The 23469-nt window shown below is 41.0% G+C and overlaps 2 protein-coding genes across 6 annotated transcripts in view; one reads left to right on the top strand and one right to left on the bottom strand.

Moving 5' to 3' along the window:
• Nucleotides 1–14504, top strand: part of USP14 (ubiquitin specific peptidase 14) — a 24170-nt gene extending 9666 nt beyond the window's left edge. Inside the window, exons 6-17 of one of the 3 annotated variants that reach the window (XM_063326671.1) lie at nucleotides 1198–1256; nucleotides 3184–3314; nucleotides 3618–3704; nucleotides 4449–4528; nucleotides 6085–6199; nucleotides 7427–7492; nucleotides 7747–7839; nucleotides 8797–8925; nucleotides 9975–10035; nucleotides 11147–11254; nucleotides 11384–11561; nucleotides 12339–14504. In XM_063326671.1, coding sequence (XP_063182741.1) covers nucleotides 1198–1256; nucleotides 3184–3314; nucleotides 3618–3704; nucleotides 4449–4528; nucleotides 6085–6199; nucleotides 7427–7492; nucleotides 7747–7839; nucleotides 8797–8925; nucleotides 9975–10035; nucleotides 11147–11254; nucleotides 11384–11535 — 1081 coding nt within the window. In that variant the 3' untranslated portion in view covers nucleotides 11536–11561; nucleotides 12339–14504. Of the gene's footprint in view, nucleotides 1–1197; nucleotides 1257–3183; nucleotides 3315–3617; nucleotides 3705–4448; nucleotides 4529–6084; nucleotides 6200–7426; nucleotides 7493–7746; nucleotides 7840–8796; nucleotides 8926–9974; nucleotides 10036–11146; nucleotides 11255–11383; nucleotides 12232–12338 lie in introns of those variants that run through there. The other 2 variants (XM_063326672.1, XM_063326670.1) reach the window with 2 other exon arrangements.
• THOC1 (THO complex subunit 1) overlaps nucleotides 14492–23469 on the bottom strand; it is a 22827-nt gene continuing 13849 nt past the window's right edge. For 2 of the 3 annotated variants that reach the window (XM_063326666.1, XM_063326668.1), the window contains 6 exons: nucleotides 23266–23361; nucleotides 22294–22359; nucleotides 18815–18898; nucleotides 18439–18586; nucleotides 16887–16965; nucleotides 14492–14885 (listed from right to left, as the gene is read on the bottom strand). In XM_063326666.1, coding sequence (XP_063182736.1) covers nucleotides 14590–14885; nucleotides 16887–16965; nucleotides 18439–18586; nucleotides 18815–18898; nucleotides 22294–22359; nucleotides 23266–23361 — 769 coding nt within the window. In that variant the 3' untranslated portion in view covers nucleotides 14492–14589. The remainder of the gene's footprint in view (nucleotides 14886–16886; nucleotides 16966–18438; nucleotides 18587–18814; nucleotides 18899–22293; nucleotides 22360–23265; nucleotides 23362–23469) is intronic. The other variant, XM_063326669.1, reaches the window with a different exon arrangement.

Below are 23469 nucleotides of genomic sequence, written 5' to 3'. Positions count from 1 at the left end.
TTAAGTACTTATAAATTTTTCTTCATTCTACTGGGAGGTGAACTTGAATTATTTAGCACTGAGAACTATTTGTGAAGTACAGAAACTCTGTTTTAAAGCTTTTTCTTGGTTTTCAGTGTTATCATTTTAGGAAAGGCCGTTTATTTCCATGTAAAGGACTCAGAGTTACTGCACTGAATCAGAGTATTTGACAAATTTAACATACCAAATGTCAAAATGTACCCTATAAAACAGCAATACAAGATGTGGCCTTATTGTCTGTGGGAAGTCAGATTCACAGGCAGCCGCTCTGTTTTCCCCTGGAGACTCAGCCTTTACTTGGTCTTCCCTGCTTGATGACAGCATTGAAGGGCAGTGGGAAAGAGGTGAAAGGACTCAAATGGGAAAGCTTACTATTATGGCTTCATTTCTCACCAGCCGCTCCATTGATCTCTGCAAGGGTACACCCTGTTTTGTAGCATGACGGGGGAAAGTTTCCCGCTCGTCATCTAGCAGTGGGTAGCATTCTTAAAGTTCAGTCTGAGACTAAAGAACGCATGAGACCTTCCTTTTGCTTGAATGCTTATATGTTTTGAGGAGGCCATCTGTTCCTCGGGCAGCTAGTAAGTTAAGAAATCATTCAAAGAAGAATGGTAAGTTCTAGTAATACGAGTGGACTCCCGTACTTTTTCTGTGTAGGAAATACCTTCTCAAGAAAAATGTCTCACCTCTCGTGGTTTTGCTTCTGCTGTGGAGAGAGGAAGCAAGCCTGCCCTCCGTCTCTGTGCATTTTATCTGCCATCTATCCTTGAAGGTCGTTTTTTCCATGTGTGGCAAATGTGAAGCTATGCCAAATGTTTCATAAATGGGGTAGCTAGCATTCAAACTTTTTCTCAGTTTCTTTAAAAATAGGTTGAGTCTTTGAGGCAAGTGGATTAGGTAAGCAGCAGTGATGTATCCAGACTTCTCAGTCTGCATTTATTTATTGTCTCAAGGATTCCAGTTTTCCTCTGCTTCCATGCAGCACTTGCGAAATAGCTGAGACTTTGAGATGAGTATGAGTAAATCTTACCTTCAGTTACTTCTGTTTTGGTGATTGATTTCTTTTGATACACTTAAATAAATTTAGCTCCTGCCTGCTTTGTGATTTTAAAAAAAACCTGACTGCTCTTCTTGATTGTGTTTAATTGCATACCAATTATTTTTCTTCTCTTTTAGGTATGGTGGTGCCTTAAGAGCTTCAGGAGAAATGGCCTCTGCTCAATACATTACTGCAGGTTGGTGTTTAGAGTAGAACTCAGGGTTTTAGGCTAGTGTGTGATTTCCTGCTAACTGCAGATGAAGATTGCAGTTAGAGCACTGCATATTTTTCTTTAGTGCATATGCCTTAGGAATTTCAGATCGGCTAGCACTGGATGATTCATTTTGCTCTGTCATTAATATCTTTAAAGGCTATTCTGACCGTGGCTGCAAAGCATACATCTCTGCATATTACCTAATTGCACGCTAGGAAAAATATATTCAGTTGTGCTTTAGGCTTAGATAGAAATAATTTGTATCTCTTAACTGTTTTGCATGTAGGCATAAAGTAATTGGAACTTCCTAAAGCAGACTCCATCCATCTGTTGATTTCATCATTTTGTGTAGAAATATTTTAGTGCACAATTCTTTGTTTCACTTAATGGTAGGCTAATTCCATACTCCTAGAATATATGTTATGTTATTTTTTTAAGGTGATGGCTAAGCGCTATTGTTAAGGTGGTAGCTGATGCTGTATCAGTGGTCTTAGCCTTTACCCTAAGGATCCAGATTTCATAACTGAAATAGAAAGTAGTGTCTTCAGAAGGAAAGTTAGTCTTTGTTGTGGTGATCTGGGTGCTCACGATGTGAGAGCTCACGATGGCCCCGTATCTCCAAGTTCTAACTAGAATTCTAGTTAGACCCCTTACACTTGAACAAGGGTACTACTTGTCCACTTTTTCTTTTTTTACTCTATTTCATTGCCCCACTAAGATGCTGGGCCAGGACACTGGGATTTCTACCAGTCCATTTAAGGAAAAACAAAACAATATAAGGAAGGAAAGGTCCAGTTTGTGGGTATGCCTGCTGATCGAATTTTGGGGTGGTAAGTTCAATGGTTACTCTATACAACCATGCCTGCCCCTCCCCTTTTCACTGCCTTTACTTTGTGTCCCTTGTTTTCTTTTTAAGGTGACAGCTCTGCTTTTTAGGAATCGTAATAGTTTAAGTAATTCATAGTTAATTCTTTGGTGCTGAGCTGGTCAAGAACTCCTGCATGACACTTATGGCATTTTTTTTAATTGCTGTGTCATATCAGTTGTCCCTCTTACCAAGGTCAGTGGAGATATTTCTTAAAAGAGAGGGAGCAACTGACCTTGGTTCCTTGTAATATTGCCTATATTCACTTGTTCAAGAGTATCATTTGTTAGTCTCTCCACTTGTAAATTAGCGACCACGCAGACTGTTGCCTACCTCACAGGGTTGTTGTGAGGATTAACAGGTATCTCTGAAGTGATTTGTGCATTTAAAATGCAGTATCCTGGGCAGATAAGACATATATAGTAGTGTGTCTAGCGCAAAAAAGAAAGCCATGTGTATTGTCATGCAATCAGTAGCATTCATCGAATTGCACATAGTTATGAACTGTCTGCACGTATGCAAACACTTACTTGTTTTCCTGGGTCTTAAATTAAGCATGACTATTTTCTAGATATTTTAGTTGGGAAAAATGAAAGTTTTTTTCCCAGTAGTTGGTGAAACTTAAGCTCCTCTAGAGGATAGATTGCGAATGCTTTTTGGTTTCTCTAGGTGTAGTCCTCTTGTGAAAATATTGCTCCTCAGATGTATTTCAAATGAAATCTTAACTGCTCAAAAATTTGTTTGTTTGTTTGTTTTTTTTTCCTTCTGTTATCAGCCAGGAAAGACAAGGCACTATGTGCCACACTGTGCCAAACTCTCAGAATTGTCATCTTTACGCTTGCAAAGTCATGTTCACAAATGTGATCTTAGGTGCACCTGTTATACCACCTGGAAAATTCAGTCCTGCACTGGAAAGATCAAATTGGACACTGTTAAATGATCTGTCTTTAAATGTTGCTGCTGTTTCATTATTCTTTTTAAACTTCCTGCCATGTTTGAATTGTTTTTCCACTTCTCAAAGCATTCACTTACTTTTTCTTCAAGCTCTTAGAGACTTGTTTGATTCCATGGATAAAACTTCCTCCAGTATCCCACCTATCATTCTCCTGCAGTTTTTACATATGGCCTTCCCACAGTTTGCAGAGAAAGGCGATCAAGGCCAGTACCTTCAACAGGTAAAGACTGATGATTAGCTTTTTGTTTGAAAACTGTAGCGTGTTGGAAGTTGAGAACAAGAATATTTTAAAACTTCCCTTCTCCTGTGAAAATAATGTATCCCAGTAAAGTGTTTGCTTTTGTATCATGTAGAAAAGTTGGATATAATATCAAGTATTAGCTCTGAAAAGGTATGGTGGAATAGGGAGAAACTCTTAGCTAAGCAATCCTTACGTTTGGTTGTATAGTGTACAGATTGAAGGATTTAATATTGCTAAGTTTTAATGCTGCTAGTCAGATGTAACGTTCTGTTCCCTTCCTAGGATGCCAATGAGTGCTGGGTGCAGATGATGAGAGTCCTACAGCAGAAGCTGGAAGGCATAGAAGGTGATACAGTTATGGAGGTAATTGTAGTCTTACTCTAACCAGAGTTAGGATTTATATTATTGTGATTCACATATTTTTTTGGTAAGGATTGTATGTGTTGTGAGTTCTTTAACACGTGTCTATAGTCCAGTAAGTGAAATTGCTTTCTGATGTGTCCCATCAGCATAATGCCACTGCCTATGTCATGTCAGCTGTGCTGTGGAGTCTACTGTTGGAATGCTTTCCCTTTGGGCTTTGTAAGGCATGTGTTGGAGCAGGGTGGTGGTGACTATGAGTACGCAGCAGCTGGCCCTGATAGCCTGTGAATTTAGCACAGAAGAGCTTCTTTTCTGAAAAAAGTCTGCTACTTGGCTACAAGAATGCTGTTTCAAACAGACAACTAGCTTAATTGACCTGCTGGGAAAAACTTTAAGTAGACTTTACCAGACCAACTCTCTTCTTTGTAAACTCCTCTGGAGAGTCTTGACCGTGGCAAAAATCTGATAGAATTTTAAAGACAGGTTTAAGTTGAGGGGCAGGGAGGTGTGACTTTCTGATTGAAATCTTGCTTGCTAATATGCTTTGAGGTGGCTTTAACAGCATGCTATAAATGCATTTGGTTTGAAACTTTTATACTTTTATTCTGTGTCAGGAAATTGACTGACTATAAGAAAATGCACCTATAGAAAGGTGAAGGAATAGGCTTTAAAGAATTTAAATAAATGGGTTATTTTTGACTGTCATTACATGCTATTTAAAGTTGCATCATAAGAGAATTTCTTTTACAGACAGACTCTGGAGCAACAGCAGCATCTTCTAAAAAGAAGAGTTTAATTGATCAGTTCTTCAGTATTGAATTTGAAACAGCGTATCCTAAAGACTAAGGCAAGACATAAAGAATGATAATAATTTCACACTTAGGTGTTGAGTGCAGGGAGGATGAAAAGCATTGTTCAGAATAATATAGAAAATAAAGGTGTGTGTTGGGGAAAAGAGGGAATGATGTATTGCAGGAGTACACAGAAGTTATAAAGTTAAGACTGGATATACTTTGAGAGAGGGGATGATGTGGGGAAGAAGAATGGTAGTGGAAACTTACAGGAAAAAACCCGCTGAATTTAAATACCAGATTTCCTCCCCCTGAATTTAAATACCAGAAAGAATAAAGCAGATCCCCACACAAGATTGCTAGTTATCTACTTCATGGATGGTGATATATTTTATCCAAATAAAAGTAATTATCGTCCTAAATAGCCTTTTTTTGGCTTGTAAGAGAGTGTTGTTGATATACTTCACATACTAAGTGTGCACAAAAGATCACTTGATTGATTTGGTTTGGTTTTTTATAAAATAAATTAGATGCACGCTGGTAGATGAGTAAGAAACTAATTCAGTTGACAACTTCCTAGTAGCTTTTTTTTATAGCAAGAACAAAAAGCATATAACCACATGGGGCACACATCTTACGCCAAGTGTTACTCTTTTCTCACTTCACCTTGAAATCCTGACTGTCATGAAACTGACCACCAGTTTTAAAAAGAACTATACTGTGCATTTTGCTCATCTGGAATAAGGAAACATCCCCTTAGATGAGGTACTGTATCTCATAGCTTGGTCGTAATTAGAGTCAAAGGTCTTTTTTAAGGTAAGAGTCAGGCATCTCTCTCCCTGTATTGTGATGCTTGTTATCCCTGAAATAGTTGGGAGGAGCAGAATGAGTAGCTAGCTAAGAGGAATGATGGCAGGAGGAAGATGCTTGATAGAAAAGTTGTGTTGCAAGCCTTCCAAGTGTGATTATGGCAGCATTTGTAGAATAGATGCAGACAGAAAAATACCTAGTTGGAAGGAAGTGGATGAAAGAAAAGTATTGGGGTAAAAGTATGAAAAAGTAGAGGTTGGACAGAATGATTGTAAGAATATGTAGAAAATGCTGAAGAAATTGACTCATTTTCAGTGAAGGGGATAGATACAACGCAGGGAAACGAGGCTGTGCATGGTGAAAGAAATGGGAAGTCTGGCCAGCAGCAGGAGTAGAACTTTATTAATTGTAAACAACAATGGAGCATAATGTTGCAGGAGGGCTTCATAACTTGCTCTTGGCAGCCAGTTAGCATGGTCTGTGTCCTGGGGGTTGGGGGTGGGGGGAGAAGAAAGAATAAAGCAGGCCTCACAAGCTTAAATGGTGATTTTGCTTTTTTTGGTATGCTGTGTGCCTCAGCTACCGCTTGTCATCAGACACGAAGGAACAGATTGGTTAGAAGGAAGGGCTGTTTCAGATCTTCTTTTTTATGCTGCGAGAAGTAAAAGTACTATTGATGTACAAGCACAGGATTATCTTAAATTGCCATGCTGTTCAGCATGTTGTTTTCACTAGAGTCGTAGTTCAGCTCTTGGTGCATGATCGTTTTCCTTAATTTTGTGAAGCATGAAATGTACAGAAGCTGAAGAAGAGGAAGTAACTAAAGGAAAGGAGAATCTGCTTCAGCTTAGCTGCTTTATCAATCAAGAAGTGAAATATCTGTTTACAGGACTAAAATTGGTAAGCAATTGCAACTTTTATTTCATTGAAATTCTAAATGACCTGTGTTTTTAATCTATGACTTGGAATTGACATCTACTGTCCAAGTTTTATAAAGTTCCAAGATTTTTTTTTTTTTTTTTTTTGCTGTTCAATGGGAAGATGGCAGTGAAAATGAATTGTACATTAATGTAAAGCAGACTTAACAGAGTGTTTTGTTGACCCTGATGTGGTCTTCCCCGTGCAGGTAACCAAGTGCAAGCCAATTCAGCTGCCTTTCCCTTCAGACTGAGCAGTATCATGATTTAAGCATGCTGGAAATGGTTCCCCAAAAAGTCGATTTTAAAATAGGGTGGCATTTTAGTTTCTAAGAAAAAAAAAACCCAACAGGTGATAGAACAATTAAACTTAAATTTAATTCTGCAGATTTTGAAGGGGGTGTTATTTTTTGTGACACAACATCATTTTTAAACTGTTTATTTAAATAGAATTTCTTAAAGTAGTCTGTGCTTTTTATTTATATATTTCTAAGTTTTCAGGGTTTTTTGGAGAATCTGAAGGAGCAAGGAGAGGAGCTACTACAAAACCTTTGTAGTAACTGCTCTTGCAGAGTATTTGTATAAGAGCAGGGATGGGAGCCGTGATCTGATTTGTACAGGACTGGACCAAGTTGCATGGTTCTCAGATAACCTTTGTGTCTGCTTTTTCTTTTTTGACATAATCTAGAAGGAAAAGTAAGATAAAATAGTTAATGCTCACAAATTAAAAAGATTATGAGAAAAGAAACCTCGCTTTTCAGGTCAAAAAAGGTCTTCTAGAATTCTTATGCCGGATTGCCTCTAGTAAGAGAGTCACAGCACTAACAACCAGGCCAGTCTTTCCAAATTTGGAAAGGTCCTGGAAGGAGAGTATCACCACCTGTCTCCTTACATGCAGCGCTCTGCTTTGGACTGAGAGTTGAGAAATGTGCAAATATTCCTGTCACAAGAAACTTCAGATTTTCCTTAGTTGTGTTCCAAGCATGGCATGACACATTCGTAACCAAATCCAGTTGCAAGTTTTACTCACTTTGTATTGTCAGGGCTCAGGAATGAGCCTGGAGCTGAGAAAAGGAATGGGGATGGTCTTTCCGGAATTGCATGTGGCTGATAGCAACAGAACAGACTGGCAGAATAAGATTCAGTTTTGTGGCTTGTTTATCTGTGCTGATGAATGTATGTGATAATTACCTTTTTTTTTTTTCAACAGCGTCTTCAAGAGGAAATCACCAAACTCTCTCCAACGCTGCAGAGAAATGCACTCTATATCAAATCTGTGAGTAGTACTTTTGTTGCTCTCTTTGTGATTCTTTTAACTGTTGTCAATTCCAAGAAATTTAAGACCAGTTGAAAATTATTTCTTTGAGTGTAGTACTATACAGAGCTTCAAAGGAGGCATTACTATACTCCTATGTGTTTGTGTACAAATGCATTCCCAGAATAGCCTGTAATTAAGGATGAGCCGTGTTTAAGGCGTAAAACATCTGTGAATATCTAAAGTAATAGCTTTTTCTAAATTTTTTTTTATAGTCTAAAATTAGTCGCTTGCCAGCGTACCTGACTATTCAGATGGTCAGATTTTTTTACAAAGAGAAAGAATCTGTGAATGCCAAAGTTCTTAAGGTAAGTTTTCTGCATATTGATGTTTAATTCCTCTTTATGCTTTTCAGTGAGTTTTTATTGTAGGTGACAACTAATACTTGAAGGCTGTTTACTAAATTGTTTGCTTTTAAATTACATTTAAAAATATTAACAGTGCAATTTCTTTGCTTACGTACGCAGCTTTGTTCCCAGTTGTGATGATGTGTGGCAAACTATACTACCAAAATAGATGGGGCGAGGAGATACGGGACAGGAGTGAATTTACTCCAGTGCTGTTAGGATGCTTTTGGGTCTCTCTTTGCCAGTGGTTCAGAGGAGAATGTTCAGTTAAGGAGAGGGCCATGCTTTCCGTCACTGGACAGTGTTCTAAAGTTGATGAGAGATGTTAATGTTAACAAACGCTTCCTGTATTAGTTATTTTAATTGTCTGGCTTTCTGATTGATAAATGCAGGAACCAGCTGCAAACAGCGCAATGTTCCGGTTTTGCTTTCTGTTGGCCTTGGCTGGCAGACCTCTTAGGCTGCCCAGGGAGCATCGTGGTAGATGATGCCTGATCCTTACAAGACAAGCAAAGGAATAAAGATTGAAGGCACACGTTAACTATTTTAGAATATTGTTTGGATAACACAAATTGACATTTTTGTAAGCATACAGTTGTTCCACATGCATTTTCTTTTTCTTAGGCCTGCATAGGTATTTCCACAGTATAAAAGTATGACAGCTGATAATAAAGAATCTAAATATTTATACTGAATGTACTAATTTGTGGTGGTTTGTTTATACTGAATCAGACATTCTTCTGTGAAAGTATTGTGGCCCTTTAGGTAAGTACTGTCAGCAACATTTCCGTAGATCAGGCTGTGATAAATGCGATGAGAGTTGCATTTAATTGGACTTGGTGTTGTCTTCCTGTGGGAGAATGTTGTAATGTGGAGTACCACATTATGCTAATAATCTTTATGCTTTTTACTTCCTAGGATGTTAAATTTCCTCTTATGTTGGATGTCTATGAGCTATGTACTCCAGACCTTCAGGAAAAAATGGTTTCTTATCGATCAAAATTCAAAGATCTAGAAGACAAAAAAGTAAATCAACAGCCAAAGAATGTAAGTCTTAAAGGATGTTTTGATTAAATAAGTCATACATGTGAAATTGGGATACCAGTAAGGACTAGAAAAGACTTGACTTCCTTAAAAGTATTGTTTTCTTATTTAGGATTCAAACTTTGTGTATGTTAATGAAAATACACTATCTGCTTTGGTATGAGAAGTGTTAAATGCTGTAGACAAAGGTGTTGCTTAGATTTTTATTTCAAAATGTATTAAAATGTAGTGTTTCTGCTTACTGGTATTATGCCTAAAGGTTTTCTGTGAATGACACAAAATGATTCTCTTCAAACATTATTACTTGCTGGCAGGTCACTGTTCGGTGGAGTAGAGGTAGCTATTTTCTGCTCACCACTGGAAAGGGTTGTACAAGGGAGTATTACGTGTCTGACTGATACAATTCAGAATATACATACTAGTGAGCTAAAAGACTGTACTCTAAAAACTTGGTAGATGATTTCATCTCCTACCCTGTCTACGTACTCTAAAACTGACTTGCCTTTCTTTAACAAAGACAAAAAAATAAATAAGCTAAAACTCTAGTGTTTTGGCCAATTTTTTTAAAGTTTGCTGCTCTTTTCCTGGCCTAACTCCTAGCAGTTTCATTTAAACAGTTGAATATGGGTCGCATCTCTTTTTATGCGGTTAGGAGCAAGGAAAGAGTGGTATTTTAAAATGATGTATTGGTGCTTAGAGCCTGTCTCTGGTATTTTCTTGTTGCCACTTCCGCTGCTAGCAAGTCTCTAACGAGGAATAAAATCTTTAACTGCAGAATTGTTTTCTTGCTCCAAACCTGTAAATCTGGTGGGTAAACAGTCTAGGCACTATGTGCTAAAATGATTATGTATTTGCCTTAAAAAGCGGTCTTGTTTAGATAAGGCTTTTGGATGTCCAGCTAGAAATACGGTAATGTAACTTGTTTCAAGTTCAACAAAAAAAGTTTAGGCTTAGAAATGTCTTTAAATTGATGGACAGTTGGTATTTGATAGGATTGTGCTAAAGCTTTCTCAAAACCATTCCACATTAATTCAGCATATTCTCTTCTTTAGTCCAGTAAAAGTGATGGTGCACAGAAAGAAGTTAAATATGAACCATTTTCTTTTCCTGATGGTGAGTACAGAGAAGTAAATCTATTTTAAAGTAACTTTCTATTTACTCATGTTTAAGTGGACTTGGTGGCAGGAATATTTTGAGAACCCTGGTTATTTTTAATGCCGTTGAAAATTAATCTTCAGAAACTGACAGAAATTTAAGAAATCGAAAGATTAGGCAAGTCAAAATGCTGTTGAGATAGTCAAAGGCATAATTGTCATCCATCTGACAAGTGGATGATACTAAAGACATGCACATTGAAAGACATTTGCATGTGATGTGCAATGTAGGCTTGTCACTGAAATCAAAACAAAAACTTAAATTGGACTTTTAAAACTGCTGTGGTGATGCTAGTGTTGCTAATTTTGAGGGGCTTAGAGCTTGAATGTCCTAAGCATTCATCCTTCTGTTGAGGACGCTGTGCAGAAGGTATTTTGGAGGTCCTGTTTACCCAAATTGTCATCATTGGGTGCTTCCTGAGGCTTGTGTGTGATGCACTACGTGAGAAGTGGTGGGGTGCGTTGACTAGCTTGAGAGGACAGTGAAAAGAGGATCGTCGGGAATGCTGTGAAATGCAGTAAAGACACGTTGGGGACTGTAACACCCTTCTCGGTACATTTGGAATTAGCCTTTTTTTTTTTTTTTTTTCATTGCAAAATTGAATAGTGTAATTGAGCTAACTGCAGAGTAGTTGATCTGCTGTACCTGAGTATTCTCGGCAGCGTTGCTGTGCAGCCCATGCTCAGCGCAGCAGCCCCGGCTGTTTCACGGCTTGCCCTGAACGCAGACAGCAGCTGGCACTTGAAGGAAGTATTGGCTGAACCTGTCCAGAAGCTTTACTGACCACGCATCATCGTTTTAATGCTTTCATCTTACTGCATTTGCATTACATCCAGGATACATAGTTATGTCGTGAAAGTGGACAACATTCCCAGTTCCCTGAGGGGCTATCCTGGCTGAAAGCCCCTGCTTTTAGTTCGTAGTGACTTAGAACCATGCTGTAAATGGGGTGTTACACAGCTACAGTGCTGCCGTCGGGGCTAACGCATCTTTGGTCTACGTGCTGTTAAAAATGCTAAAACTGTTCACATCAGACTTACGTAACTCTCTTTTCCCCCTCTTTCTTCAGATATTGGTTCTAATAATTGCGGCTATTATGACCTGCAGGCAGTGCTAACACATCAAGGCAGATCAAGTTCCTCTGGCCATTATGTATCTTGGGTTAAAAGGAAACAAGGTAAAAAAAAAAAAATAAATTGTAGCACTGTTCCCCATCCTTCACAGCTTCTTTCAGTTAAGGGGCTGTTAAGCACACTTAGATTTTTACTTACCTAAATTACAAATAATCCTCTTGTTTTTCTTTCAGATGAGTGGATTAAGTTTGATGATGACAAAGTCAGCATTGTTACACCTGAAGATATTTTGAGGTTATCTGGGGGTGGAGACTGGCATATAGCTTATGTTCTACTCTACGGGCCACGCAGAATTGAAGTAATTGAAGATGAAGCTGAACAGTAGTCTTCAGTTTTAGTCATTCTGCCTAGGTGTGAAATAAATGTTGATTACTGATCACTTCTTTAACCCCAGAGCTTTAGCAAGCGGAGAAATAATTTGTTCAGACCTTTTCACGTGAAGAGGGATATTGTTTTAAAATGGATCCATGTACCAATTAGTCGCTGCTGGACTGGACTGCCCACTGCAGTGGTGACAATACTTAAAATAGCTTTAATGTCTTGCAGAAGATTTTTTTTAAATGAGCCTCTCCCCACCCCACCCCCCCCCCCCAGCCCCACTCTCCCTCTCTAATGTCATCAAGTATTTATTACACACCTATTCTCACACTTGTTACTCTTGCATGGTTTATACCACCGTTCAGTAGCTGTCCATCCTTTGCCTTACCTGGCAGCTTTGTCAGGAAGGCGGAAGAGAAACCGTTGCCTTGTTGCGTAACTCAGTGCTGCTGCCCACAGCCACCAACCACGGCTACAATCAACCAAGTATTTGTCCAGCCTGACCTGCTGACTCAATCTGTTCTGTTGCTGGCATCTCATGATTTTAAAATAAATTGTGATCAATGATGTGTCTCCATTAAAAAAAAAGTTCATGTCTCGCTAGTGTAGTTTAGTATGTCTCTGGTTTCGCTTCTTGGGCCACCGCTGATGAATGTCTCAAAGCAGTCATGTAATAAAGCCACTTTTTTTTTTTTAAGCTGTAGGTATTTCTCTCCTGTCCTTCTATTCTTTACTCAATAGATAAGTCTCTCATGGTGGCTGCAAAACTGGGCTTTGCTTACTTACAGTGACTTCTGTTCCTTCCCACAGGAATACAGTAGCTGTGTGCTAGTGGGAGGCTGCCGTAAAAAAGTATTTCAGTGTTGGCTACAGCCAGAAAAGCAGTAGGCCATCAACAGAACGGCCTCTGTGTGGAGGACCTGATTTTTAATGTGCTGTACTATACCCGTCCACCTTCATATGAAATACCTTCAGTTGTGTCTTCATTAACAGTGGCTGTGTGGTGAGTTTAACTGTGTGTGCCTCGCTCAGAAGGGACCCCTCTTTCACCCTCCCTTGGGGACACGGGCTTCAGCTATGGCCTCCCCAGGTGGTTTCTCTGCCTTACAGCTCGCCTTGCTGGTCATTGCGCTGCTGCCTTCACCACACAGCTTCCCTGGGGAGCACCCCAAAGGCCTAAGGGCATATTTTAAGAGTTGCATGATGCTTAAAGGCTCAAAAAAAGTTAACTATTTTCCCTTCCCGTAAAGCGTTCTGCCCCGTTTTTCTGCTGCTCTTGCTTTTTCCTAATTTTGAGACGTGTGCATTTATCACATCTGGCAACTGCGCTACAAGTTGTCTCCGTGGGACAAGATACACTGAGTAACTAACACACAGGATGCTGAAAACCCTGTAGAAGCAGCACTTGCTGCTGGGGTCTACAAGCCTCCATTTCTAGCGGAGATTATTCCAGGTCTGTCAGACCCTTTATGTAGGCCTGGGGGCTTGAATCAGTGACAGGCATCCTCACAGTTGGGATTGCTCCCAGGTGGGTCTACTTTGAAGTGCTGTCACATTTTGATGAGGTCATACTTGTCACATGATGCAGAACAAAAATAGTAAGTCTGCACTCCTCCATGCACAAAATGACACAGGGCTCTGCTCCTGCCAGGTCAGAGAAAGGGATCAAAGCTAAACTGGGGGGACAGGACAGCTCAGTGGCCAAGCCCCACGCCTTCAACACGAGTGCTAAAGTGATGGTTCATGGCTGAAGCATCAAGACTATAACTCACTGGAGGTGGCTTCCTTCAGTCACCTTCCTTGGGGCCTTCCTCAGCCCCAGCTCTCCCAGCCTCAAGGTGGCAGGCAGGCTGGGGGCAAGAGCTGTGGGTCCTCCCCCCACCCCCTCACTTCACAGTGCGCTCATCCCTTCATCAGCTGCAATCCTCGTAGTTCACACCTTCTACCCCCTTGTACCTGCAGCAGGAGGCAAGACTTGGGCCGTAATATTTCCAAAAACTTGCCCATGGATCAGCCCCCACCGACTCAATAATGAAGTTGCTCATAACATTAAATCCAAAGCTCTCATCAACAGAGCCGGCCTCTGAGCTGGTAGCAAACCACCATGAAAATCCAGAGGTATGATTGAGTTAATAACTGAAACCATACTCTGCAGAGAACAATTCTGTGGTATCTAGTTTTCCAAACACTCAGCAACTAGAGATTTCACCGAATGACACAAGTTCTACAAGAAATGGCCACAAAACAAGCTGCAGCTGCACCATTGCCACAAAAGTGCCTTTTACACCTTGTGCCCATCTACAGAGAGTGATATCCCTAAAATAAAACCAATTCACAGTGAACTGGGACAATAAAAATTACCTTGTTTATCATGACTTGGCAAGTTCCTGCATAGCCTACAGAGACTAATGTTAATAATTACTAATAAAAATGAGCATAACACCCCCCCCTTCCCCTGGCCCCGGTTATTGACTGGTGCTGCCTGGAGAGAACCAGTTCTTCAGGAGAGCAGGCTGACTGCAGCGGTTCTTCACCGACAGTGAATTTGACAACTTGGAGCTCCATCACAACACTAGTATTTTCTCAAAGCTGAATCACTTGCAAACAAACAAACAGGTACGTTTTGATGGGCTATAGCTCTCCCCACTGCCTTGTAAGTAAGTCCTTCACACCTTCCTGTGCTCTGAGAAACCAGAGACGCAGCGGGCAGTTGCGGAGATGATCGATCAACTGCTCTGTCCAGTGAGAATGACCCGAGCTCTGCCGCTGCCAAACCTTCCTGCTGCAGCCTGCGCAGAGCTGCCTTCACCCTCCAGACTCCCTTTTACATTCCCACCATCCAGGATGAAGCTCCCTGTTTCTGGATTGGGATGAGTAATTCTTTTCTCCAGAAATCTGGAAAACTGAGCAATATTATTACAAAATTTTATCATTTATTGAACATAAAATACCTATCAAAAACCTGCGACCTATCAACAACAACAACAGACAGTCACAATTAACAACAACGAAGACGACTACAGCCACCAAAACCAAAGGAGGAGCTGGCCTCTGACTCGCGTTAGCTGCTGCTTTCCGTGTCATTGGTCAGGCTTTCCGCAAGGTCGCTCAGCCCGGCTTTGTTCAGGGCGGTAATCAGATTCTCGGGGGTTGCGTGTGCACCCTCCTGATCCTGCCAGGCCACCAGCAGCTGCTTCGCTCTCATCTTCATGTCCTCGCTGTCCGACTCGATCTGCCGGATGTCAGAATCCTTCATTTCCAAGTAAGGGGCCAAGGCCTTCCATTGCTCCCCAAGCCTGTTAGCAAATGACTCGATTTGTTCGCCCGTCATGGCTTTGTCCCGTTGTACCTCTGGACCTGGGGGAAAAAAAAGAAAAGGCAAAAAAAAAAAAAAGAGCAGTGAGCCAGAGGGAGCGTCCCCAGGTACTGCAAGTAAATCTTCCCTCACCTGCCCCATTTTAAACCGCCCCTTTATTTACTACCAGACTGACTGACACCTTTCCTTTAGTTGTTAAAACCTACTCAAGAGCTCTGAGAACAGATGGATTTTTACAGGTCTGTTACCTGGGCTTCAAGAGCAATGTCCTTTATTGCCCATGATAAAGAAAATCTTGGGTTTTATGTTATCTCTTCTTTGATTGGGAGAGAATTGCTAAAGCCTTTGGTACACCAGAACTGCCTCCTCCAGATGAAAACAAGGATTTTGACAGGCAGCCTTCAATATGAGTCAACTGTAATATTAAAATACAGAGTGATCTTTAACATTTAATTGTCTTTTGGATTTATTTTAGCCACTTTACTCGGAGTTAACCCAAGTAAAAAACAATTTGCTTCCCTTTTATTGAATTATTAAAGCCTCATGTTCCTACGAGCAGCAGGAGTGTGAATAGGACCGTAACTTTAATATGTAGTCAGTACTTTAAGGAATTTTCTGTCATTCTGGCATCAAGATAAAAACCCCACAGAACACTGTGTTCTGCCGAGAAGCCCAGTGCTGCAGTGATTACACAGGTGGGTTTGCACATTTATAGCTTATGATGGTCCACAATCTGGCTTACCACCTATGTTTATTTCACACTCTTAAAGAAAAAACCCTAAAGACCGAATTACTTTGGCATAGAAGTTAATCTTATTCTTCATTTTTAATAAATATCTCGCCTTCATGCCACCTGAAGAGCCAGTTGGCACAGAGTGGAAGCTTTAGCTCTCCCCAGCGCTTACCAGTCACGCTCGTTTGTCTGAACTAAACTCACTACATCAAGGGGAAAGAATAGGACATCGTGAGCAACAAAACAAAAGCACTCGGAGCACCTCCCTTATTTCTAAGCACAACAGTGCGTAGCGGACCACGGCTCCCCCCACCTTTGCTTCAAGACAAGATTTAAAGAAAGATGTAAATTCACCACAGTGAAACAGCATTAAGCTGAAGAGGAGAGAACTTCCCCGCGATTGGCAAGGAGACTGTGGAAAAGGGCAGGTACTGGATGGAAAAAGGCAACACAAGAGATGAGATTCACAGTGGGAAGCCACCTGTGGGCCTCTAACAGAAAAATCTTTCAACAAAATTGCCAGGGGTGTCTGGTGTGTGACTTCTATGCCCTGCACACCCCATCTGCCCGTGCTAGATCCAGGAGCTGGCACACAGACATACAACAGGCGAGGGAGACAGTGCTGCGAGATGAAGGCATGAACCAGGATGGGAGAAGGCAGAAACACAGACACAGGAGACAGGGAAGGACACGTAGGAGCATAAAGCATCAGGGTTACAGGCAAGAGACAAAAGTGTAAGGACTGGTTCATGGAGAGGAATGAACAAGAGATGAGGTTTGTCAGGAAGGGTGCTCTTCTCACAGAGCTGCTTTTGTCTTTTAAGATATTTTAAATGACGAGGGAGTAAAGATCCCAGAGCTGGACTATATCCACTTCTGAAAGTCCCACAACTACCTGCCCCAACAAGGGCTACAGGAAGGCAATTAAGGGTCAGGAAGAACAGGCAAGCGGGGTGAGGAACCTCGGGTAGGTTTTTACCCAGCAATGCTGGCATTTTAGCTCTAAACACCTACTAACACTGTAAACACAGACCATGGAGCAGCAAAGGTGGAAGAGGCTCCTAATGAAAGCACTAAACCAACTTCAACAAGTTGGACACTGTCAGCACTGCAGGCCACGAGACTGAGAGGCTGCTACCAGCGCCCTGTGTCCTGAAAGGGCCGCACTTTTTGGTACGAAGGCGGGTTCAGGTCAGAAGCACTGGGGTAACCAGGACTGGTGACCCTCAGCAGAAGCTGTGTGTTAAAACACCGCTTCTACAGTACGCATCAAGAGAAACCAAAAAAACTGAGAACATGCAAACCTTACTTTCATTGTTCTCCTTTAATAAAGCATCATTATCTTCCTCATCTTCATCTTCGCCTGTTTTTATTTCTTCAGAAGGAGGCTACAATGAGAGAACTAAACATCACTGGATGAATTTTGTGTTTAAAGAGAAATTTTACAGCTCTGTGATGGTCTCTGGAATGTGTGTCAGAATGGAAAACCTGACATGATCCCATATGAGAACTAACCTCCCCCCTCAGTCTCCTGTATCCAAACCACCAGTGACAAGTGTTCCAACGGAACACGGTATTAACTAAAAATCCTAATGGAAGTACCCACTGACTTCACAGGATTCTCTCCTTTTCATAGTAACTACAACTAAGCATTACAGACCTAGCTTTATTACTTCCTTTAAAAACACTAAAAACCAACCAACTCTCTCTGAGACCACTACTGATGAACATTTTTTAAAGTTATTATTCTTTTTCACTAATTTTATTCCTTACTCGTGAGTTCCTCAAATTTTTCTGTACTTTCAAACTTCTTAAAGGTGGCCAACAAATATGCAAACAACAAACTTTCACTCTGATTTAGCTATTGATCAGCCAAGATGAACAAAAGGCTTCCTCTCTTCCTACGTTTCAATCACAGCCCTCATCTACGTATTTGTTTCTTGCTGTAACTTTTGGTACCTGACAGGCGTACCACCAGGAATATTGCATAAAGTGATACCTTAATATAATTAAACAGCTTTCCCCCTCCCAGTATTTTTTCTAGAATTGCTATTAGCTTCTATTTAACTTTGATGGCTGAACAAACAAAAGCAGCTATATATTACAACCCAACCTTTACACCTCAGTGCCTTCACATTACAGACAAGGAAGGTCCCAAATATGGAAGCACGGGTTCACATCCGCAAGGAATTGCTGTGTTGTGTGCTAACTCGAAGGTTTAGAAAACGCTCCCTTCCCCAACTCCCAGTCTCTCTTATCATCGTGTATAAAGTGATCTGAAAAACCCCTCTCTGGCCTCAAATTTGTCCTGTTGAACATGCAAAGGGTTAGCGCCTTAAATTTACAGCTCCAAAGTCTATTTTTCTTTACATATTTTAAAACTCAGGCAGCCGACAGAAGAGCTCTGGTAAAATCTTGCTGTAAAGCTCTGCTAACACTTAGCACAGTATCTCCAGCTGCGCACCCTGCCCCTTTTACTGCCATGCCAGCAGCCACAGCTACTGATATTCCTGAGCCGCGACACCAGCTTACACCTTCAACAGAAGTGGTCTGCACGCACCACGGAACCCAAGAAGCTGGGTACAAACCTATTCCTGCCTACCCACAGGACTGCCACAGCTGCTTCTTCACAGAATACAGGCAGAGCTCAGCACTCACTTGGTTAGTGAATGTTATTCAATTTAGCGTTACTGGGATCTTCATGGATTAGACCAATTTTATTTGCAATTTTTACTGTAGTGTACAACTTTTTCTTTGTCCTTTTTCTTTTTTCGCTCCCTCCCTCCCCAAATGGACCGCAGAGAGACAAGCAGGAAGTCAAATGAATTCAGAATTTATTATTATACAATAATATTACTTACAGGCAGCTCCTTGGCTAATTTGATTACCATGTTTTCTAGATATTCAGGTAAACTCTTGAATTGTTGGTTTGTTGGCTGGAAGAAGTGGGGACTTCTGCGTGCTAGAAGTCTCAATGCTCTCCAGCCATAATTAGAATTGTTCACAGCCCTATAATAAAATACAAGTTTGGTTGGTAACAGCCTGGCATCTCTAAAAGCACAGAAAAAGATCTCAGACATTTACTAATTAACGTAATTCTGTCCAAACTTATGAGGTTTTTTTGTACATTACTGGAGTCCTGCACAGATATTAGTAATGCAAACAACAGTCTGTTTTCTTTAACAATCCAAACATGAAAGAGATCCAAAATAAAGTGAAACACAAAGATTGACATACTTATACTTATTTTCAACCATGTTTTCAGGGTCTGCTTGTTCAATAGCTTCTTCAAAAAACTCCTCCAACGTTGGCATATATTCCCTAAAAAATAAAATAAGGAGCTTAATACTCCTCACAATCTACTCTACAATAAATAGCTGGTTTTCAGTTCCTTTATACACACCTCAAGCTTATCCACTGAAGGAAAAACACCCCAAGCCCAACCTACCCAAACGTAACAATTGCAAATAAGCAAAGAATCCGTTTGATACACGCTGCTGTGAAATCAGTTACCGCGTACCCACTGAGGGGTACCAGCAGTTGCTGGCACTGCCTATTGCACATATGTAAACCTGCCATACCAAAAAGGTGACATGAACAACTGTCAGCAGCATCCGGCGGAAAAGGACTATGGGACATAAGACAAGAAATCTGGCAATAAGGAAATGAGACTTTCATAAGAATACCTGCGCCAACTGACTGGTTGTGTCAGAACCATGCTGCCGCTCGCACAGCTCGCAAGCTCTGAAGAGTCTGTAACGGTTGTTAGTTTTGTGCAACTTGACAGGACAAGTAAAACATGGCCTCTTTACCCCACCCCACTTCAGTTTCATCTGCTACCAGAGAAAGCTAGACTACTATTACTCCCCAATTTCAATCATTCACAACCACTAATTTTAGAAGGGGGAAAGAAAAATAAATATTAGGCAACTTAATGTTGTACTTAATGATCCCATCTTAGTGGCTCAAACTGTTCATTTCACCCCTCCCCCCCATGGTGATCCCTGCACCTTCTGCTGAAGGTACTGCAGTTAAAGTACATTCAAGTCCAAAGTCTACAGGCCTCAGGAGAAACTGATTTATTTGAAATGGACTGAAAAGCAACTGAACTCCTGGGCTCAAAGAGATGTGATCGGTGGCATGAAGTCCAGCTGGAAGCCTGCCACTAGCACATGCCAAGGCTCCCTATTAGGGCCAGTACTATTTCGCACCTTCATTATTGACCTACTGATGATGGGACAGAGCACATCCTCAGCAAGTTTGCAGACAATGTAAAACTGGGAGGAGTGGAAGAACAGAGGGCTGTGCTTCCATTCAGAGGGACCTCGACAGACCAGAGGAACTGTCTGACAGGAACCTCATGAAGTTCAGCAAAGGGAAATGTCCTGCCCCTAGGGAGGAACAACCCCAGGCACCAGTACAGGCTGGGGACTGACCGGCTGGAAAGCAGCTTTGCAGAAAAGGTCTTGGTGAGCAATACCACGAACGTGAGCCAGCAGTGCACCCTTCAGGCAAAGAAAGCCATTATCATCCTGGGCTGCATTAGGAATAAGGTTGCCAACAGGTCAAGGGAGATGATCCTTCCCCACTTCTACTCAGCACTGGCAAGACACATCTTGAGTGCTGGGTCCAGTTGTGGTCTCCCCCGCACAAGAGACATGGGTCTATGCAAAAAGCTGCGCAGGGACAGGAACATCTGACATCCAAGGAGAGGTGGAGGGAGCTAGGACTGTTTACCCTGGAGAAGAGAGGGCTCAGGGGCAGTAAACACTTGATGGAGGCAGTAAGGAAGGAGGAGTCAGACTCAATGCTACTCACTGAAAGTACGAGCAGCAGCTGGCACAAATTATTGAAATACAGGAAATTCCACTTAAGCATCAGAAAAAAGCCCCCAACTTTTCTGTGAGGGTGATCAACCACCGGAACAGGTTAGCCAGGAAGGCTGTGGAACTTCCACTCTGGAGAGACATTCAAAACCTGAGTGGAGAAGGTCCCAGGCAACTTGCTCCAGCTGACCCTGCTTTGAGCACAGGGATGGACTAGGTGATCTCTAGAGGTATCCTTCAACCTCCACTCTTCTGTGATTTAAAAGACAATATTTATGGTTCATAGGGGACATATTAAAAAGGTGACTGATGTTTCTGCTCTTAGAACAGCTAGGGGTTGCTTCTGAAAGGTACTCAAACCAGCACATAAGGAACCATGACGTGAAAAAATAACAGAAACAACATTCACAATGATGAGGTGGGTTTGCTGCTTGAAGACTACAGGCAAGAAACGCAGATTACTTGAGAGCCATAGGTTACTGTGAGACAAGGTTACTGTGAGACAAGGTGAGACAAGTGGTGCAAAGCAAGCTCATAATGATCTGTATTTCTCCTACCTAATGTTTGACAGAGACATCTGCTTCTACAAGGGAACCTAGTAATCAGCTGGGGCAGGAGGGGAGGCACACTGGTCTATAAATTCACTTTGTTTTGAAAAACATTTTGCTCAGGAAAGCTGTGCCCCATGCAGGTATAAGTGTAGTATTATCACTGACTACCGGAACCAAAGCCAACATCTTGAAAACCCCTCTGATTTGAATCCTGCTATATTATCCCAAAACAGCTATCCAAAAAGATGACAGGGAAGGAAGTATTATGCCATTTGAATGAAGACATGAGGAACCAAAGCAAAAAGTTAGTCACGCGACCACATTCAGTCACAAAGTCTATAATAAAACTTGGAACCGAATCCAGATCTCCTGGGATCTTCTCTTTCCTCTTTACCACAGCATGCATTTTCTTGGTTTATCTCCATTTGTTTAGTTTCAGTTTTTTTTATTTAAAGAAGTTGCAGCACAATACAATCATGCACAGGGAATCAAAAGCTTTGGTTCCAAACACAACTCCGCCTTTAGCCCATGGCCTAGTAAAGGCAAGTATCCTGCCAGAGGGCTTGCTACACATCCCGGCCTCATAAGAAAGGAGGGCACTTCCTCCACAGAGCTCTCAACCCCCGGAAAAGCAATTCCTCCACTCAGGACACTTGCCCAGCTAGCACTTCTCCCTGGCACCCAGCCCTTACAGTCACTACTAGCAAAGTTCTCTTTGGGAACTGTCCCATTCCTTTTCCAAATTTTCATACTAGGTAACACGTCTGCATAAAAAGGGATTACGCTATTTTTAACAAATAGAAAGTTACATAGCAAAGCACATTTTCAGTATTTCCTACAATTGTGCAAACAGAAGGGATAGCCAATAATTGTATTTTTCGACATCAGCAGCACTAGTAGATCCGGTATGCAGTGAAACAATGCCTGCTAGCCAATTTCCTCTTATCTAGTATTGTTCAAAGCACATGCCTGGTTGAAATCATAGCCAAACAACATGCTAACTTCATTACAGCCAGACTCGGCAATCTTCCTTTATTATGTACAGTAATTAATTATACAATTATGGTCTACAAAATTAGAGTTTCCATCTGGTTTCTAGCTTGGATTTTATTTGCCTAAGCAATGAAAATTACTGACAGCATAAACACTAGTAAAGAAAAATAAGGAGATTTCACGACCGATTCATACAACCGACCTCTCTCTCAAGACACACAGCGAAATGGCATACTGCGTAAGAACATATTACATACTTTCCTTATGGCAATTTTCTAATAATTTTTTGTGTAATTAGAGTGCTGAAAGTTAGCTTTAGACAATGATGTACCATTTTTTACCCTACCTGCTCTCAGATTTACAAGCTTCCATGTTATCAGGACATAAGTTCCAAAGGCGGGTCAATTCCTCACTGAGAAGAGAAGCATAAACACGTATCAGACTCCACCTTCATCATTCTGTTATTCCACATTCCACCATTTACCAAAGACAGACACAGAAAACAACGCTACAAAAATTCTCACCCCAGCGCATTTATAATAAAGCATACCATATAAACCTTTTGATACGTACACATTAGGAACTACCAGAAGTGACAAATCTTACCTGACGTTGCAAATTAGGAAAAATATGTATTAAATTTCTATTATAATCTCTTGCTGATCTGTAGTCAGAAACAGTAATAAACTCTCACTTTCCAAACTAGCTAAGGTCAGGCGATTTTGTTTTGATAAATGAAACAGTTTATCACTTTCTTTTTCAGAAGGGACATTTTACTAAATACTCAGTGCAAGGTCTTGAAGCTGCAGACAAGGTCAAAGTTTCCACATCTAGGTTAGGTGAACCGTTACAATGAAAAGACTACCGTTTATCCTAAAGAAGGGAGTGCAAAAATGCAGCATTTAGTATCATACGAAACATGGCACTTTTATTAGAGACGACATATCAAGAAGAATTCTTTGCCCCAGGCATAAAATACTAGTGGGTGTTATTTTAAAACCCATGGCACAGATACATTTTAAGCAAAAAAAAAAAAAGAGGACAAAAGTATAAAGACTGATCCAACAAGTACAAGCCACCGATTTTCTGCCTGTAACTTACCAACTATTTAAAAGAGATCTACAAGGGATGACTATAAGGAAGGGAAGCCTACTGCACATTTTGAAAGAATGACATAGCCCCTGGGCTGTTCTTTCCTGGCAGTTTCAAAGTGGGGAAGTTTGAACATTACTGAGTAGAAAAACGGCCAGTGGCAAAAAGCCCTGCAAAAATACCCAAAACAACTAGCCAACCCTGTAATGAAAAAAATCCAACATACTTCCCCATAAGGATTTTTTTGTTTGGTCCTTTTCCTAAGAAGTCCTCTGGAGCTGGCCTCTTTCTCACAGGCCTCATTGGCTTAGAATCAGGAGGTCTAAAGAAAAAAAAGATACTCTTTAGTATCAAACCAGTAATATTTAGAGAACAAAATCAAGCCATTTTGCTTCAGATAGTGTCAAGCTAAATCATAATGAAAGTATTG

The sequence above is a fragment of the Chroicocephalus ridibundus genome, chromosome 2 (genome assembly GCF_963924245.1).
Source record: "Chroicocephalus ridibundus chromosome 2, bChrRid1.1, whole genome shotgun sequence".
NCBI lineage: Eukaryota > Metazoa > Chordata > Aves > Charadriiformes > Laridae > Chroicocephalus > Chroicocephalus ridibundus.
The sequence above is the reverse complement of the archived record's forward strand: the minus strand, read 5'-3'. Positions and strand labels throughout refer to the sequence as shown.